This window comes from Sphaeramia orbicularis, chromosome 21, assembly GCF_902148855.1.
Source record: "Sphaeramia orbicularis chromosome 21, fSphaOr1.1, whole genome shotgun sequence".
In the NCBI taxonomy this organism is placed as follows: Eukaryota; Metazoa; Chordata; class Actinopteri; order Kurtiformes; family Apogonidae; genus Sphaeramia; species Sphaeramia orbicularis.
In genome coordinates this window covers 32373839-32391419 of record NC_043977.1, presented here as the reverse complement: position 1 = coordinate 32391419, position 17581 = coordinate 32373839, and the positions used below count along the sequence as shown (strand labels likewise).

General features: G+C 35.7%; 1 protein-coding gene across 1 annotated transcript; it reads right to left on the bottom strand.

Annotated features, from left to right (window-relative positions):
• Window positions 1-2846: 2846 nt before the first annotated feature.
• tmem182a (transmembrane protein 182a) lies at window positions 2847-17126 on the bottom strand. The gene is made up of 5 exons (XM_030124068.1): window positions 16779-17126; window positions 13559-13685; window positions 10129-10227; window positions 9911-10048; window positions 2847-3976 (listed from the first exon to the last, which is right to left on the bottom strand). Exons 1-5 carry the CDS (start codon window positions 16929-16931, stop codon window positions 3750-3752), a joined length of 744 nt encoding a protein of 247 aa, XP_029979928.1. The 5' UTR covers window positions 16932-17126; the 3' UTR covers window positions 2847-3749.
• Between the last annotated feature and the right edge of the window lie 455 nt (window positions 17127-17581).

Below are 17581 nucleotides of genomic sequence, written 5' to 3'. Positions count from 1 at the left end.
CTCTCCCTCTCTCTCTCCCTCTCTCTCATTCTCACTAGGATATGGATAGAAGAATGATTAAACTTTTTTTCTCCATCTTATTAGGTTTTCATTTAAACCAGGAGGTCCACCAGATAAGAAAAATCTTTCATAAGAGAAATTAGGCTGAAAGAACAGTTTCAACCTGAAACAGAACAAATTCAATGATCTTATCTGACAGTTTATTATCATCTCTCAACCGTTGTTCCTCCTGTTGCAACACAGAGTGGTTGAACTGGGTTTGTCACACACTTTTAATGAATATTCAATTCTGATCAGTCAATGACAGCCTTCTATACAATCTGTTATGTTTTTATAGAAGACTTTTGCTGTAATATTATACAGTTCCAACTATAGAAGCTAGTAATTTTATTTGAAAATAGTCATGTACAGTTGCAAAAAAAATATATTAAACCATCCTTGTTTTCTTTAGTTTCTTGTTCATTTTAATTTATTCGGACAAATATAATGATAACAACAAAAATAGCTCATTAGAGTTTATTTTCAGAGCTGATATCTATCCATTTTCCATGTTTTCTTGATAATAACCAAAATTACTTCAGTTTTTACATCAACAGCTGTGGCATTGTACTGACAAAAACAGTGCTTTTAGGAATTTCGGTTTTGTTTTCTGTCTGTTTTAGTCACATGTTACACACAGGAGTTAGTACTTGATTGCATAACTATTGTTTTTGATGACTTTAGATGGTCTAATAATTTTTCCATGACTGTAATGCAATAAACTCCTTGACATTATCCAGGTTTTACTGAATACTTGATCAGTTTTGTGAATCTGTTATTTCTGAATTAAACTGCTGTTTTCAGTACTGTTCCACAGACGTATCATTTTTAAATCAAAATTACTTTTAAACCAATATTTGTCATCAAATTATCAATTTCTTTAGTGAGAAACAATGATTTAAGTTGCATAATGTACAGCGAGGTGGTCAGTACTGGGAAATAAACCCTATAACGACTGTTCATTTTTTCTCACTGTACCTTCTTAGTTTGACTTTGCTGAATACCACTGGCAACCTTCTATACAGTTGTTTATATTGTTGTTGTTGTTGTTGTTGTTGTTGTTGTTGTTGTTGTTGTTGTTGTTGTTGTTTTTTTATAGAAGACTGTAAGAAAATGGACTAATATTTCTTTGGTTTTTCATTTCATAAAATCAATCATTTTTCAGTGATAAATGATAAGTGTTGCTGTCTTTACATTATGCAGATTTTGCTCAATACTCAGTTACTGTATCATCTGTTATCTATGAATCAAACAGACTGTTGTAAGAGGCATTGTTCCAATTGTAGACTCATTTTCTTTTAAATCAATAAAATTGCCTGGAAGATCAATATGTGTTGTCAAATTGTGGATTTCTTTAGCAATTAACTGTAGTATAAGTGGGATGATGTTCAGAAAACTGTTCAATACTGCAAAAAAAAACCTTCATGATGACATTATTTCTTAATGCAGCTTCTTTTTTGTCTTCCTTGAAGGTTCAGTTCTGATCAGTCAGTCCGTTTGTTAGTTCTTTATAGAAGACTGTACATGCAGTTCCAACCACAGAAGCAAATGGACAAATATATATTTAATTTTATAAATAATCAATCATTTGTTATGTAATGAGATAATTTTACAGGTTTTGCTGATTCTGTTAATGTTTGTTCTGAAATAATACAAAATAGATACAGTTCTGATCATAGCCTAATCATTTTTAAACAAGAAAATTGCTTTTTAATCAAGAATTTGCTGATTTCTTTTGTAAAGATCCTTATAATTATGGGGATAATGCCAGTTTTGCAAAAACAAACCCTATAATGACTGTTTAACTGTATTATTCCTGACTGTAGTTTCTTAGTTTGGCTTTGCTGAAGTTCATTGTGAAAGTCTACACTGAAGGCCTCACAAATTTGGAAGTGTGAAGCTCCATCTTTAGAGACTCATGCAAAGGAAAAGTCGGTTTCACAAAGTAATCAATGCCTTATATTTTGTCCCTCCTTCCTGCATTTTGAGGCAAACCACAGATGCATTTCCCTATGTATGATCAGTATATTATAAAGCTCGAAAGGCACGTGAGAATTGACACAGGAGTCCATTCACATCCTGATCAAATGCTCCATTCATGAGTGAAATTACCATCCGTCTGTCAGCCAAGGTGTGAATTCTTTCATCTGCAGATACTACCTCTGAAGTTGTGATTAAATGCATAACGCCACATACACTCCACCTAGACTCCAGATAAGCAAAATAGTCTTTTTTCTTCATTCCTCTGTGGAGATGTAGGTGGCAGTATATGATGCAACAGTGCCCTCTTGTGGTGGATTAGTTCAAGCCTTTGTATTTTTTCCAGATGTGCCTGATGAAATGATGTATTTCAGATGCTAAAGCTTGTGATTTCTGCATCATTTTATTGCTAAATATCATAAAAGCCACATTCTAAATCTGTTTTAACTAGTTTAAAATGAATTGTAAAGATGTCCAACGCAATAAATGAAAGAAAATGACTGAGGAAACATGAAACACTGACTTTTTATGTCAACTAAATAACCATAAGAGCAACACGAGTTTCACATGAACAGACAATGTTCTTGTAGAGAACAATAAACTGAGTGAAAAGGCTTTCATGAGCAAATAACAGCACAAATTTCTTGTACAGTATGTTCTGGAGCTCCTTTTTTTTTCTAAAACATCATTGTAAGGGACATTATTTGACAATGTGAAATTTTACTTCAATACATGAACACTAAAGATCCTTTTTCATTCACGCTGACTTTCTTTTCTGCAGCTTTAAAAAGTCACTAAAACACCAATTATTATTCGACAGCTGAAAATCAACCCCAAAAGAGACACAATTTATTCTCATTGCAGTAGTGGTTGTAGAAAACTACAGCTTTTATTTGGAAAAAATGGATATTTCAAGACCATTTTTAAAGCTAATAGCATGAGCTCCTGGCTGAACACTACACATATAAAGAAGTATTGGATGCAATAAAGACACTCTGCATTCCAAACACACTGACATTTATAGTTATATACATAATATAAAAATCATCATGCACATCATGAGCATTTTATATGCATATTTTAGTTAGTTTTTTTTCTGGCTATACTTCTAAACACTTTACAAAGTAAAATATACAGTTTATCCTAATACTTGTCCCACCAAGTGCTAAAAAACTGAATTTGTATTTTCAATTGTTTTCAACACAAACAAAATACTTTAAAAGGAGCAATTTGTAATATTTGTACTTTTAAGCATTTAAAAAAAAAAACCTTGAAATTATCATCAGAGTTTGAAGAAATGAGTTTTGACGCTGTGCAATGTCATTCCAGTGTTTGGTATATTCTGTAACACAGATATAAAAGCTTCAGACTCTACTGCGCTGTAACATTAAAACTGTTCTAATACTTCTTCACACACTGGTGCTAATTTTTGCTATTATTTCATCAACTACATATTGCACATTGCTCCTTTCATGAACCACATTTTTCCCCATCAGCATATGATTATGGCTAATTTAGGATTTCACAAACATACATTCAGAGCCCTTATAACCATTAACGCACACTAGTCAACATAACATTTGCACCACAGGCATAGATGGAGTTATTATTTTAAACTGCGATTTCTGAGCTCAGTATTCAAGCCTGTCAACAATACCATATATCATCTACGCCACAGATCTGCCACACAGTCTCTGCAGTGGCCGACAGACTGTAAATTATGGTTTACATCAGTGGTAGTGAATCTGGACTGTTCGGCCGATGAGGAGGAAGAGGAGGCCGGCCAGGAGGCAGAAGAAGATGCCAACGGGGGCAAACATAAAGGACAGGCCGTAGTTGATGGACAGCGTGAAGTCTGGACACAGTGCGGTGCGCTGGTGGTCGACGTAAATATCCACCACATCTAACACCTGCACCCACAGGACGAACATCACCACCACACACAGCAAGAAGAAAGCTGGCGTGGAAAAAGACAGCAGAGGGAAACAGGTAAAAACTGATAAACAGACAAAACTTGACAAGATTTTTAATGGAGCTATGCGTACAAATTACCTAATCATTCTAAACACTGTAATGAATAAAGTGTTTAGAATGAGAAGTTCTGATGTTATGTCAAAGAATTCAGTGTATTGTATTTCAGAATTTATTCACAGTCACAAACCAATGTGTCACAGTGAATGTAGGTGACCACTAGAGGGAGTAATGAGTCACTCAGCTGGTCTTTCGTTCCAGACAACTAGTATGAAATGACTTTAACTCTTCCATGCATAGTGGTCACTGCAGTGGACAGCTATTCAAAGTTGTTCTCTTGTATAGTCATGGATTTTGTTGTTTTAGTTGCATATCAATCAACACAGTGGACGGTTATGCATCATCCCATACACTGCAGTTCATACTATTACTGTTCTTGATCAACCTGATCTGCAGCAACATATTGGAGTGTAAATCTAATTGTTATTAGACTGTAATTAACAGTGATTTTTTTGAACTTTTTTTTATTTATTTATTTATTTATTTTTGGCATATCTGAGTGAGTAATAACTAGTGTTATCCTCCTGAGACCCAGGAAAGGAAAAGTTTTGGCTTTTTTTACATTGAATAATTGTCTTGATTGGAAACAGCATGATGCAACAGTTTTTTCAGATAGATTTTTATTTATTTATTTATTTATTTATTTATTTATTTATTTATTTATTTATTTATGGAATGTCCTTTGCAGTGGACAGCATTTTGTTTTGTTTTTTGTTTTTGTTTTTTTATAAAACTGTAAAAGTCTTGCCCCCTACAGAGGACAAAAATGCATTGCTGGGTCTTGGGAGGTTATAGAATGTTAAAATGTGAGAACAGATTAGCAGCATTAAAAAAAATGTATTTCATTGTTTTCACACAGTATGTCAATAAATGCATGGTGTCCCGCTGACTGGACATTTTTGTAACCCCACGAAAAATAGGTTCATAAAAAAAAAAATTTTTTTTTAAAAATCCAATCACATTGGGGTTTTTTTATGCCTAAAGAGGAATAAAAACGCTCAGGAAAAAAAAAAATCTTGATTAAGGTTCTCATAATTCATGCATGAAAGGGTTAATAGTCACAGAAAGTGATACAGTGATTAGCCCAAAACGACCCAAATATCCATCTACTGATATAAAATGCTGAATATCTTCTGATCCCAATCCTACTATATAATGCATGTTTAGGGACCTGTGCCCCGTGTCCCCGTGTCCCCGTGTCCCCGCGTCCCTGCGTCCCTGCGTCCCCGCGTCCCCGCGTCCCCGCGTCCCCGTGTCCCCATGCCCCATCAATATGTGATCGATGTTGCAGCACAGGAGAGCGTACAGGTACAATGCCGCTATTGCACCACGGGAGGGCGCTATCGTGCAATGGCACCACGGGTACAATGCCGCTAGTCCTATCAATACATGTAAATAATTGGTGTAAAATGGAGTTTGTCATCTTTTCATGGTCATCAGGTATGACTATTTGGACGTTCAGAGGCTCCATAGTTACCGTGGAAACACTGTCATCTTCTAAAACATTGATTCACCAGTAAAACCCATGGAGTTGGATCAATGACAGTGGATGGACACACTTGTTTTTATGTTCAGTTAATGATAGGTTTTGCTGAAAAGTCATTTTTTTCTTTAGTTTCCTCTGTTTTTGATATAATTGATTGATTGATTGATTGATATCATTATTTCGATCATGTAAATGACCATTTAAAAACAGAAATGCAAGTAAACGATAATCAATAGAATGAGAACAAAACAAGACGGTAACTTAAAACTGCAACATCTTAAGCCTCAAAATTTACATGAGCAAAAAAGAGCAGGAAGAAGTAAACTCATATAACCCTACCCCTTCAAACCTTTCCATATTTACTGAAAACAACACTGTACCAAATTTATCAGCAATTTTGAAACATGTACATTCAGTCCCTCATCCATATAACAACACATTCACCATACCCTGCAAAACTGATATCCAAACGACAAGCTAACACCTTGTGGAGTTAATTTATCAATGCACCTTTGGAAAATCATTTTTTTATGCCTCTTTTTAAACACAATCATACTGGGAATTTGTTTTAGTTCTGCACTCAATCTGTTCCATAGTTGAACTCCCCTTACAGTGATACAGAAGCTTTTCAATGTTGTATGCCCTCTTCTGACCTTTAGATTTAAAATTTCCCTTAAATTATAACACCCCTCTCTTTCATAAAGCATTTTTTTGAATATTTTTCAGTAGCAATTTATTCCCTGCTTTGTATAATAGTTGAGCTGTTTTGTGTTCTACCAAATCAAAAAATTTTTGAGTTTTGGATTTTAGAAAGAAATTATTCAGGTGAACCTGAAAATCAGCATTATGAGTGTTTCTGATTGCTCTTTTTTGCAGAATGAAAGTGGTTGAAGTGAAGTTTTGTAAGTGTTTCCCCATGCCTCTGTACAGTAATCTAAATAAGGAAGAATAAGTGAGTTATACACAATATAGAGCGATTTCTGGTCCAGTACATGCCTGGCTGGCTTTTGCCAGGACTGAAATGCTGCCAGCCAGTTTGGATTTGATATGTTTCATGTGAGGTTCCCTGCAAATCTTGTCATCTATTATCACTCCCAGAAATGTATTTTCATTTACTCTGTCAGTGTTTACACCCTCCATCTGTACCCATACTTGATTATGTGTTTTATAGTTTCCAAATATATAATAATAACCCTCAACATTAATCTGAGCTTTTATGAATATCTACATGATCAGAAAATTAAATATAGGAAAATACCTGATATTCACTGACAAAATGCAAAATACAGAGGATAATATTATAATAAATGGTGATAAATCTCTCAAGAAATGTTAAATAGAGAGAACAAGTACAAAAGTAGCACTGGGTCTTTATGGGTTAAATAGATAGATAGATAGATAGATAGATAGATAGATAGATAGATAGATAGATAGATAGATAGATAGATAGATAGATAGATAGATAGATAGATAGATAGATAGATAGATAGATAGATAGATAGATAGATAGATAGATAGATAGATAGATAGATAGATAGATAGATAGATAGATAGATAGATAGATAGATAGATAGATAGATAGATAGATAGATAGATAGATAGTGTTACATGTTACATAATGACAGGACTGAAACTCGTTTCTCAATCACAGTGTGAAAACCTTGCTCTTTTATCTATTTATATAAATAAATAAATAAATAAAAGCATCAGTGTTGTCGTCACTGTTGAACATATCTCTAAAGTAAAAGATTAAGGCTCAATGCAGAAATTCCAGTGTCTCTGCACTGGTGAGTTTATGAAGATTACAAAACTATATAAATCACCATGTTATATTGTTGTATTGGATATATATTGTTTGCTGAGTTCACTGTTTGTTGTCATGTTGTTCATACTAAACTGTAACAGTTCTGACCTTGTTTGTATGCTTCAAATCAGCTCTTTAGTGCTGCTATTGACGACATAAACCATATGGAAAATCAGGGTCATTTGTGTTTTTGCTGTGGCTGTTTTCTGTCTGTAAACAGCTAATCTAATGAAGGAATGATGTAAACAATCAGCTGATAGCACATGAAGATAATAAAACACAGTGTTATTCCACCCAAGAGTTTTACTTTGGAGCAGAAGACTTGATGATTCCATAATAAAGAATGTTTAAAGCACACAATTTACAACCTGAATTTTTTAATGTGTAGACAATGAAGACCAAAGATTAGAACTTTGTGTAAATGTTTGTTGAGTAATTGATTCATGAATACGAATCAAGACGGTTTCAGGTCTTGTAGTCTGCCTGTAACATCTATTTAGCCTTGATATCATGCTGTGATGAGCTTTGCTACAGCTGTCTGTGAACATCCTGTGCGCAGCATACTGACGACCTGTTCACCTTGGTTTGCACTCAAGCGTGGCATGATGACTACTGATGATTAGTAAGTGTTTTCACCCAGGTTGTTCAAGCCAGCAGTCACTGTGTTTAACTTACAGCCAACAACAGCAACATATTGACTTAATCCTCACTGACGTATTACTGAGTTTTGGACAAGATGAGTAGAAATTAATTTGTCAACCACATAACCATGACACAGAATGGAAGATGGTCTAAGAAAAACAATACTGTTTGTTTGATATTTTTCCAGATTTACACGTTTTACTGTTTTAAGTCACTGGGTGTAATGTATAACCCCTGTGACAGAAACATATTAAATTAACCCATAAACACCCAGTGCTACTTTTATGGTAGCTCCCAAATGGATTTCTGTTCATATTTAACCTTTCTTTAGTGATTTATCATCATTTATTATAATATTATCCTCTTTATTGTATGTTTTTTTCAGTTTAAATTATGGATTTTCCTATATTTCATTCACTGATCATGTAGATATTCATTAAAGCTTTTAAGGTTAATAGATGGAATAAAAAAAAAAAAAAAAAAGGAAAAAGTGACTTTTCCAGCAAAAATATCATTAACTAAACATAAAACCAAGTGTCTCCATCCACTGTCATTGATCCAACTCCATGGGTTTTACTGGTGAATCAGTGTTGTAGAAGATGACGGTGTTTCTATGTTCACTACGGAGCCTCTGAACGTCCACATGGGTCATATCTAAAAACTGATTTTTAAAATCAATCAAGGAGAAATTTAAAAAAAAAATAAATAAATATGCTTCCCCTTTTTGGATGAAGCAAGGAATAGATAATTGAGTGGATCTGACTGCAGTCTTGGGTATTCCTATGATAACTTAAGGAATTTGTATTCTGACACCACAATGTATTATGGTGTATGTTTGAATGTTTTATTGCCCTGGCCTAGGCCTTTTCTCACCTAGAAAGATTTATAATGTAACAACATATCATGTATAACAAAATTGACAGTATTGTACTGTTTTTGCATTAGTGAGTTGTTTTTTTCTTTTCTTTTTTTTTTTTTGAGTGTGTTTTTTGTGCTGAATATATTTATCAAATTTTCATTTTTCAAAACAACAAAAAACAAAACAAAACTGCTTAGCGCCACAGGTCAAACTTTTTGAGTGTTTTGTTTTTTAACGTTTGATTTTCATGCTTTTATTTATCTATTTTCTTTTTATTTCAGCCCGTTGTATCTCTGTAAAATGTTTAAGAGGTGAAAAGAAAGAAAAACCAATTAAAAGTGAGTTATAAATGGATCATATCTGATGACCATGAAAAGATGACAAACTGCATTTTACACCAATTTATTTTTATTGATAGGATTAATGGATCAAAAGGTATTAAACGTTTTAGATCAGTAGATAGTTTTGGTCGATGGTGGGTGTTTGGGTCTTTATGGATTCAAATCCTTATAAGCTGTGAATCTTTGGAAAGGAGCAGGACCTTTAAGAAACTTGTCTCTTTTCAGCAGTTAATGAATCAAGCTGCACTTCCCTCTGGGGGTCTCATCTGGTTGATTTTTTTTCCTAATATCTTAGGTAAGCAAATTTATATAGTAGTCACGGGAAAAACTATCAGACCACCCCTTGTTTTCTTCAATTTCTTGTTCATTTTAATGCCTGGTACAACTAAAGGTACATTTGTTTGGACAAATATAATGATAACAACAAAATAGCTCATTCGAGTTTAATTTCAGAGCTGATATCTAGTCATTTTCCATGGTTTTCTTGATAATAACCAAAATCACTTCAGTTCTTACATCAATAGCTATGGCATTGGACTGCTAAAAACAGTGTTTTTCTGTCTGTTTTGGACACATGATACACACAGGAGTTAATACTTGATTGCATAACCATTGTTTTTGGTGACTTTTGATGGTCTAATTATTTTTTCCACGACTGTATAACCACCATTAGTCGTGGGTATATCTTGAAGCATTGTACTGCACTGAAACCAGTGCATGCATCTCACCTGATGACAGGAAAAGGCCTCCTCCTGCTTTATATAAACGGTGGCTGGCAAACGGAGCAGCACAGATGATGAAAAATCCACCGAGCACCACAGCTGCAACACCAATGAGCATGAAGATACTCCAGAAGCCTCTGTAGACTGGATAACAGAGAGGTTAGCCAACTGTGTGTAAAGATAAAGTTACACTAAACAAGAGGTAAATATGAATAAACACTTACTTATGGCAGAATCATACTCTGTGGCGTTGTGGGTCTGATGGGACACAGGGAATGGAAAGAGGTAGGCGTGCATGCAGACTTTGGAGTGAGGCTGGTTTGCTGGAAGAAACATGTGAACACAGAAAGAAATAAGAGAAATGCATATACAGTACAAAACAATTATTTAAGTACGGTATTTTTAGCCTCCATGTTGGGATGAAGTATAAAAAATATACTGTATGTTCATTTAAATACCTATATGTGTTTGTCTAGGTTTCTGCTGCACTATAAAGACACTGTATAGCATAGAGAATAGCAAACAGAGCATGCATTAATTTTCTAATGCATTATCAACACCTACATCATACAGTTTAACTTGAAATTCTGGGAAATAAAAGTTTATTTTGTATGTACAAGAAAATGGTTGTATGACTGTATTTTTGTACAAACAAACATTTGAGAAAAGTTTGAGATGTTGTCAAGAATGCATTTCAAACCAAAATATACAGCCTATTAATTTTCTTGACCCTTCATTTAATTTAACAGGAAAAATTACAAATTTTAGTGTTTTCACTGACCAACTTAAAGCTGAAGAGCGTCATATTTTTTTCTTTGCTTTTTTGTGGCAAAATTTCCAAAATTACCTCTCAGTATGTCGTAAATCAATGGGAAAAGTAGGTCAAAGTTCAAATTTATGAATTTTTTAAAATCTTTTTTTCTCCCATTTACTTACAATGGGTGAAATTTCAAATGACGATAAAAAACATCAATTATGTTTCAATTTACTTCAAACTCGGCACATATATAGAGGCAACTGATATGCTGACATCGGCACATGCATAGACATGATGACATCAGCTGGATCGATGCCAAAATAAGCTACGATACGTGTGAGGGGGCGGGGTTTGTTGTGCCAGACACCACTTATTTCAGTATGTGCCCAGACTTTGGCTAATCATAGGTGTTTTGGGGCAGGCAGATAATACCCAATTGGTAATGATATAGAAACCTGGAAAATAGGCTTTTCTTTTCCACAGCGGAGTTAAATGGCACCAGGTCATCTATCTTCAGAAAAGGAGACAGCCACTCCAGAATACTGTGTATTGTCAAATTCTGACTTTTTTTTTTTACCCTGAATTCAGCTCCCGCAGCTTTAAGTGTATTTTATAACTTTAAAAGAAGTTTGGACAGAGATGAAACAAGAAAGAGAATCTAAGTAACACTGTTCTGTGAGATTCCACATTTAACATATTGATTGTTAACAGGTGAGAAAATCATGGATGAACATCAAAACAGCACCTACCAAAGACTCAGTATTTACAGGGATATGTTGTAGTTCTACATTTTGTGTCAATATTTTTGAGAAAGTTCACTCAGTATGAAAGGAATATATCTCAATGTAAAATTGCAAAGAATTTCTGTATTTTACCACCAAAGTGCATAATATTGTGAAAAGATTCAGGGAGTCTCAATGCATAAAGGCTGAGGTTAGAAGCTAGCGTCAAATGTGTGTGACCTTCAGACCCTCCGGCAGCATTGAATGAGAAATTGTCATGTTACCCTGATGAATATAGACACATGGGCTCAGGGGGACTTTGATAAAACTGTTGTCGCTTAACACAGTCCACTACTGATTCCAAAAAGGAAACCTGAAACTGTATCACACAAGAAGGAAGCTCTGTATTAATTCAGTGCAGAAGCAGAGCTGACTTCTGTGGACCTGAGCTCATCTCAGATGGACTAGACCATCCAGACTGTTATCAGTGAAAGGTACAAAAGCTGTGGTCTGTGATGGTCTGGGGCTGCATCAGTGAAAAAAAAACAGATTTTTTAATGTATTTAAATACAGTATTTTAACATGTAATGTCAGTGAAAGAGGCGATACAGTGGTGCAGTGGATAGCACTGTCACAGCAAGAAAGTCCTGGGTTTGATTCCAACCAGGGACCTATTTGTGCAGAGTTTCTTTTCCTCCCCATGTTTGTATGGGTTCTCCAGCTTCTTCCCACCATCCAAAGACATGCACTGATAGGTTAGCTGGTCAAACTAGGTGTGAATGTGAGAGTGATTGGTTGTTCGTCTCTATATGTTAGCCCTACAACGAACTGGCGACTTGTCCAGGGTGTACCCCGCCTTCATCCATAGGTAGCTGGGATAGGTTCTAGCACCCCCATGACCCCAGTGAAGATAAAGTGGGTTCAGAAGATGAATGAATGAATGAATGTCAGTGAATGGACTCTAGTGCCTCTAGACGATTCTCCAAAAAGTCCTTGTTCCCATTGACTTACATTAAACTTCTTCCTAAAAGTACCAGGTCATCCCATTCCCATATATTTAATAAGGACCCTCTAACTGTCCTCTAATAAGATCTCAGGTCTTAAATGAGCATGAATGTCACAGATATGCTGCTGATTTTCATTAACAGATCACTCGAAAATACATTTTTTCAAGATCATTTGGCTCTAGTTATGATCAATAGATTCTACTTACAACATGTAATATCCTCCTGAGACGCAGCAATGCATTTTTGTCCTCTGTAGGGGACAAAAGTTTGACAGTTTTACTTAAAAAATGCTGTCCATTGCAAAGGACATTCCATTAAAAAAAATATATATAACTAAAAATAATTTTTAAAATGTATCTGAAAAAATGTTGCATTACGCAATTTCCAATCAAGACAATTGTTTAATGTAAAAAAGCTAAAATTTTCACTTTCCTGGGTCTCAGGAGGATATGAACTTACATTAAATATATTCCAGATAATATCCTAACACTTCTGGAAAGAGGTTTGTATATATGTAAGTAAATATGTGTTAATGCATGTATGTATAAATATGGATATTGGTATTTTAATGTAAGTGTATGTGTATTTTTCATCCAATATTTGCATTTTTTCAATCGCACTGGTTTTTTTGTGTGTGTGTGTGTTTTCTGTTTGTTCAGGTGTGCATTCTCCTTATCTAATGAAAACACATGAAAATGTCATTTCACTTTTTCTTGTGTCTTCTCCTACTCTATTCTTTCCTCTCTTCCACCATGTGAAATTCCACAGACTCTCACAAGGTACTTTTAGAGCTGGAGGCTGTTTTTGACAATGACCCACTATTCAAAGATGATGCACAGTCACCTGACAAAGGACCAGAATAACATCACATGGCGCAGTCTCTGAGAAGTCACATGAGAGGGTTTCTGCCTTTTCATTTCAAATATGTTTCATGGGCAGAATAAGAGCGAATCAAAAACCACAGCAGTGTCATCGTACTGCCATGTGACTCCAGTGAAGCATGACATAGGACGGTAATGCTTTCAGACCCGCCCATCGGCCTCAGGAGACAAAACAGAAAACCGGGACAGGAAGGCAGTTTTATGTCTTTTTTATGTCTTGATGAGTTGTTTTGTTTGTAAAGAGGCTTTTCTCATTAGTAATAATATCACGTGTACATCCTACTTACTGAACCACAGTTTCCACAGCAGGTTCTCGTCTCTCATGTTGGCGCCAAAGGAACATCTCCAGAAGAATCCCTCATGGTACAGAACGGCATCATCAGTTTCCTTCTGAACCACCACCACATCTCCACGCTGAAGAAAAGAAAAAAACTTTTACTTTTTTACCAGAACTGATGAAAACACTGTTAAATTGATTATGTAGACAGTTATGGCTGAACTCCATATTATTTGTAGATATCTGTAGATCTTTTGTTGCCTTTTAGGGTGACAATTTAACATCTGTCCAGGGACTGCAGATGAAAAATACCCATTAAGCTAACTCTAGTGCATTTACAGCAATGTGAATTGATGTACAATGTGACCGTTAAATAAACCAATAAAAATAAAATAAAATGCATGGGTATAGGGTTCATAGGATTCTTTTATTTCATCCCTCTTCACTTCATTTCTCACAGTTTTTATGCACCACTGAATTACTTCGAATCAGTTTGTGTCAGTAAAAGAAAAGGAAAGTCAGACATAAAGTGGCCACTCAAAATATAATGTAAAGTAATTTTGATTTTATTTTTATTTAACCTTTATTCAACCAGATAAAGTCACATTGAGATCAAGGGTGACCTGGCCAAGAGGTCAGCAGCACACACCATGGTGAAAAACAGGTTAAAAGATCGGTGATAACAATAATTTAAAAAACAAACAAACAAAAATAATAATAATAATTTAGTAATAACTCAAAGGTTTGATGAAATGCAATGTAGTTTAGGTCAACAGCAATTTTTAAGTAATGCAGTATGGCACTTAAGCATCATGTACTGCTCATGCTGAGTCATACTCAGTCATTTTCTCTGCTTCTTCATGTGTCTTTGGTTCGGTCTCTTTAAACATCCATGTGACCTGTAGTAGGTCATCTGTCTAAATGCCGTGTCTGATCATGTTTAACCTTCAGAGAACTAAACAGCCGCAGGCGACAAAAGCATCTTTTGATCTAAAATGTTTAATGACTTCTGAACCACTAATCCTATCAATACAATGAAATTATTCAGGTAAAAGGCAGTTTCTCAGCTTTTCAGAGTCATAAGATATGACCCATTTGGACATTCAGATGCTCCATAGATAAACATGGAAACACAAGCATGTTCTACAACTTTGGTCATCAATAAAAAATAAGTTTGATGAATGATAGTGGGTGTAGATGCTTATTTTATATGTATTTTGCTGAAAAAGGCACTTTTTTGACATAATAACCTTTGCTTTTACTCTGACCTTCACATCTACATGATCAGTTATTTAAATGTAGGAAAATACCTGATTTCCACTGGAAATGCAACACGTGGAGGGTAATAACAAAGTAAATGGAGATAAATTATTTAGGAAAGAATAAATGTGTAGAAAAAATGATTTGGAAATCATCACAAAAATAGCTTTAAGTCTTTAATGGTTTAAATTTTCCACACATACAAAACATACATATCTGTGTTTTAGGGTGATTTTACAGAATCAAGTACACAGTATTACTGAACATATGCATCTTGGGTAGGCTACATTAACTTGACATTAGATGTCAAACCACCATTCGAACTCTAGCATTACCTTTATATGTTCCTCCTTTAACCTTTGGTTCCTTGTGGTTGCATATGTTTATGATACAGATACAGATTTTTTTAGAGTAAAAAAAAGTCCAGTTTCTGAAAAAAAAAAAAAAAAAAAAGCCTCTCCTTGTTGCAGGCTTTGTTTGTCTTTGTGTAATGTATCACCCTTAACACCCTCACATGTAGATGCAATTAAAGTGGGTCTGCAGATCATTTAAGGCAGGTGTACAGTATTTCGGCTCAGTGGCACAGAGCAGCTGCCAGGTCAGGTTAAGGGTCGACCTGACCAAACACCTCTGACCCCATCCAGGTTCAACTCGGACTCGAGCAAGCATGAAGGTCTGAAGATTTTCTCTTTCCAGAAACATTTTTAAATAGCAGTCACTATTTTTAAACAAAATTGCTTGTAATGTCCTGCAAAAAGTGCCTTCTCAGATTGCACTTTGGCCACAAATAAAACACACAGACTAACTTTGATAACATCAAGGTTAATCCGTTCAAGGTGGATTGTATTTTGAAACCACACTTTTAATACCTTGTCATACGACTGCATCAAAGAGGAAGGAATCCATGTCACTGGCAGTCATGCAGTTTTTCCCACCAAAGATTGAACATAACTTCTTTCTATGTTGAACTTGCTCTTCTTTATACATTACATTCATCCCGATTATCACACTTTTCAAGAATTATGATTGATTATACTGGAAAAGTATGATCCTGACAGTGCTTTAATATGTCCTGTGTATACTACAGGCGACCACATTTGGTTTTATTATGTTGATATCAGGTCTCGATACCAGTATCAGTGCCCACTATGAGCGAAGTGAAGTATGTTCTAGTCGGTGATATTTAATCCAGCACCATTCCACAGGGACTACTGGTATTTGTATTTCTATCACAGGAGGCACAGTACACGCCATGTCTCAATCACTGCATAGCTGCACACACACTACATTAAACAGAGTCTGATTACATGACGAGGTCCTGCAGGGACGACTCTCCATGCTGTGGTTCATGTACTGAAAGAATGATCACACCAGCTGATGATGGTTTCCAAAATAGAAGAAACAGAAGAAACTCATTCTGATTTTTTTAATATTATTTTTTCTTTTAATCAGGATATTTTATCACCAAGGTTTTTAAATTCACTGCTGTGGAAAAAGTGAATTAAATGTCCATCTCAACATGTGAAAGTTTTGTTTGGAAAAGTGCAACCATGCTGTCAGAATTGAAAGACCATTCCTGAAAACTCATGCCATAGTGATCAAATGTCAAACAAAAGATGACTCCATTAGATCCATGCATGTTTGCACGATGTTTATCATTTGCAATAAAAAAAAAAAAAAATCAGTAAAATCGGTCAAAACCATTCTTTATCTGCATTAAGAAAATTTTGCAACTTGTGTCCTCCATTTTATAAACTCCTACTTATTCTATTAATTTCATACACTTTTCTGAGCAATATTTTTGTGCATTATCAGTTTTATCATTTTTCTCATTGATGTTGTATTTAATCCTCCTCTCTTTAGCTTCATAGCAAGAATGAACTACCTGGACCATTTACACTATTTCCAACCTGTACCCAGACATAACAAAGTCCAAATATGTTCTGAATGTGTTGTAGTTCATCACTTACCTCAATGGCGACCCCACCCGGGCCCACAGATCCATCAGGATTACAACTCTCTGAGGCCAAGAGCCAGTAATCAGTTCCAAATGAGAGAAGGATGAACACGGCTGCCAAGGCACCGAAAAGGCCAGCAAAGAACAGCGCCACACTGAGCTTCATGGTCCAGGACTGAGTCAGGAGTCACTCTGCTGCTGGATGTCCACACTGAGCCTGACTTTCCCCTCCGTCTACAGAGTGTGCATGTGACAAGCAGAGGCAGACACTCCTCTAGGACTGTTCAGATGGGTTGTTACTCAGTCCAGATGCTTTATTCTAGGTTATTAGATCCTGACTCCTGTCCTGTCTCTCTGACTGTCTGTATTATGGAAGGACAAGTTAGTGCACATGACTCCCCCACACCCTGCTGGGGTCTGCAGCAAGCCCACCCACAATCCCCTGGGCTATTTTTGGGACTTGACTGAAAGCGCTGCTTACCCATCGTGTGTGTGTGGAGCAGTTGGAGGGTGTGAAGGGAGGGGATCAACGCAGAAATAACCGGTGGCAACTGGACACTGCAGCGTCTGCAGGGGAATGTCAGGGTAGGGTGAGACTGAAAGGACAGAGCAGGATTAAAGTATCCTCAACACACAACCGAAAGCTTCTTATTCCCCTCCGACAGGGCAATGCACACATAAACACACCCAGAGATGCCATTTCCTGTAAAAAGAGTTGTTGAAAATAAACACACTGCATGACAGTAGACTGTTTTCATTGTATCAGTCACATATGGATCCTCACTGAGGTACTAGGCCACTAACATACGGTACATT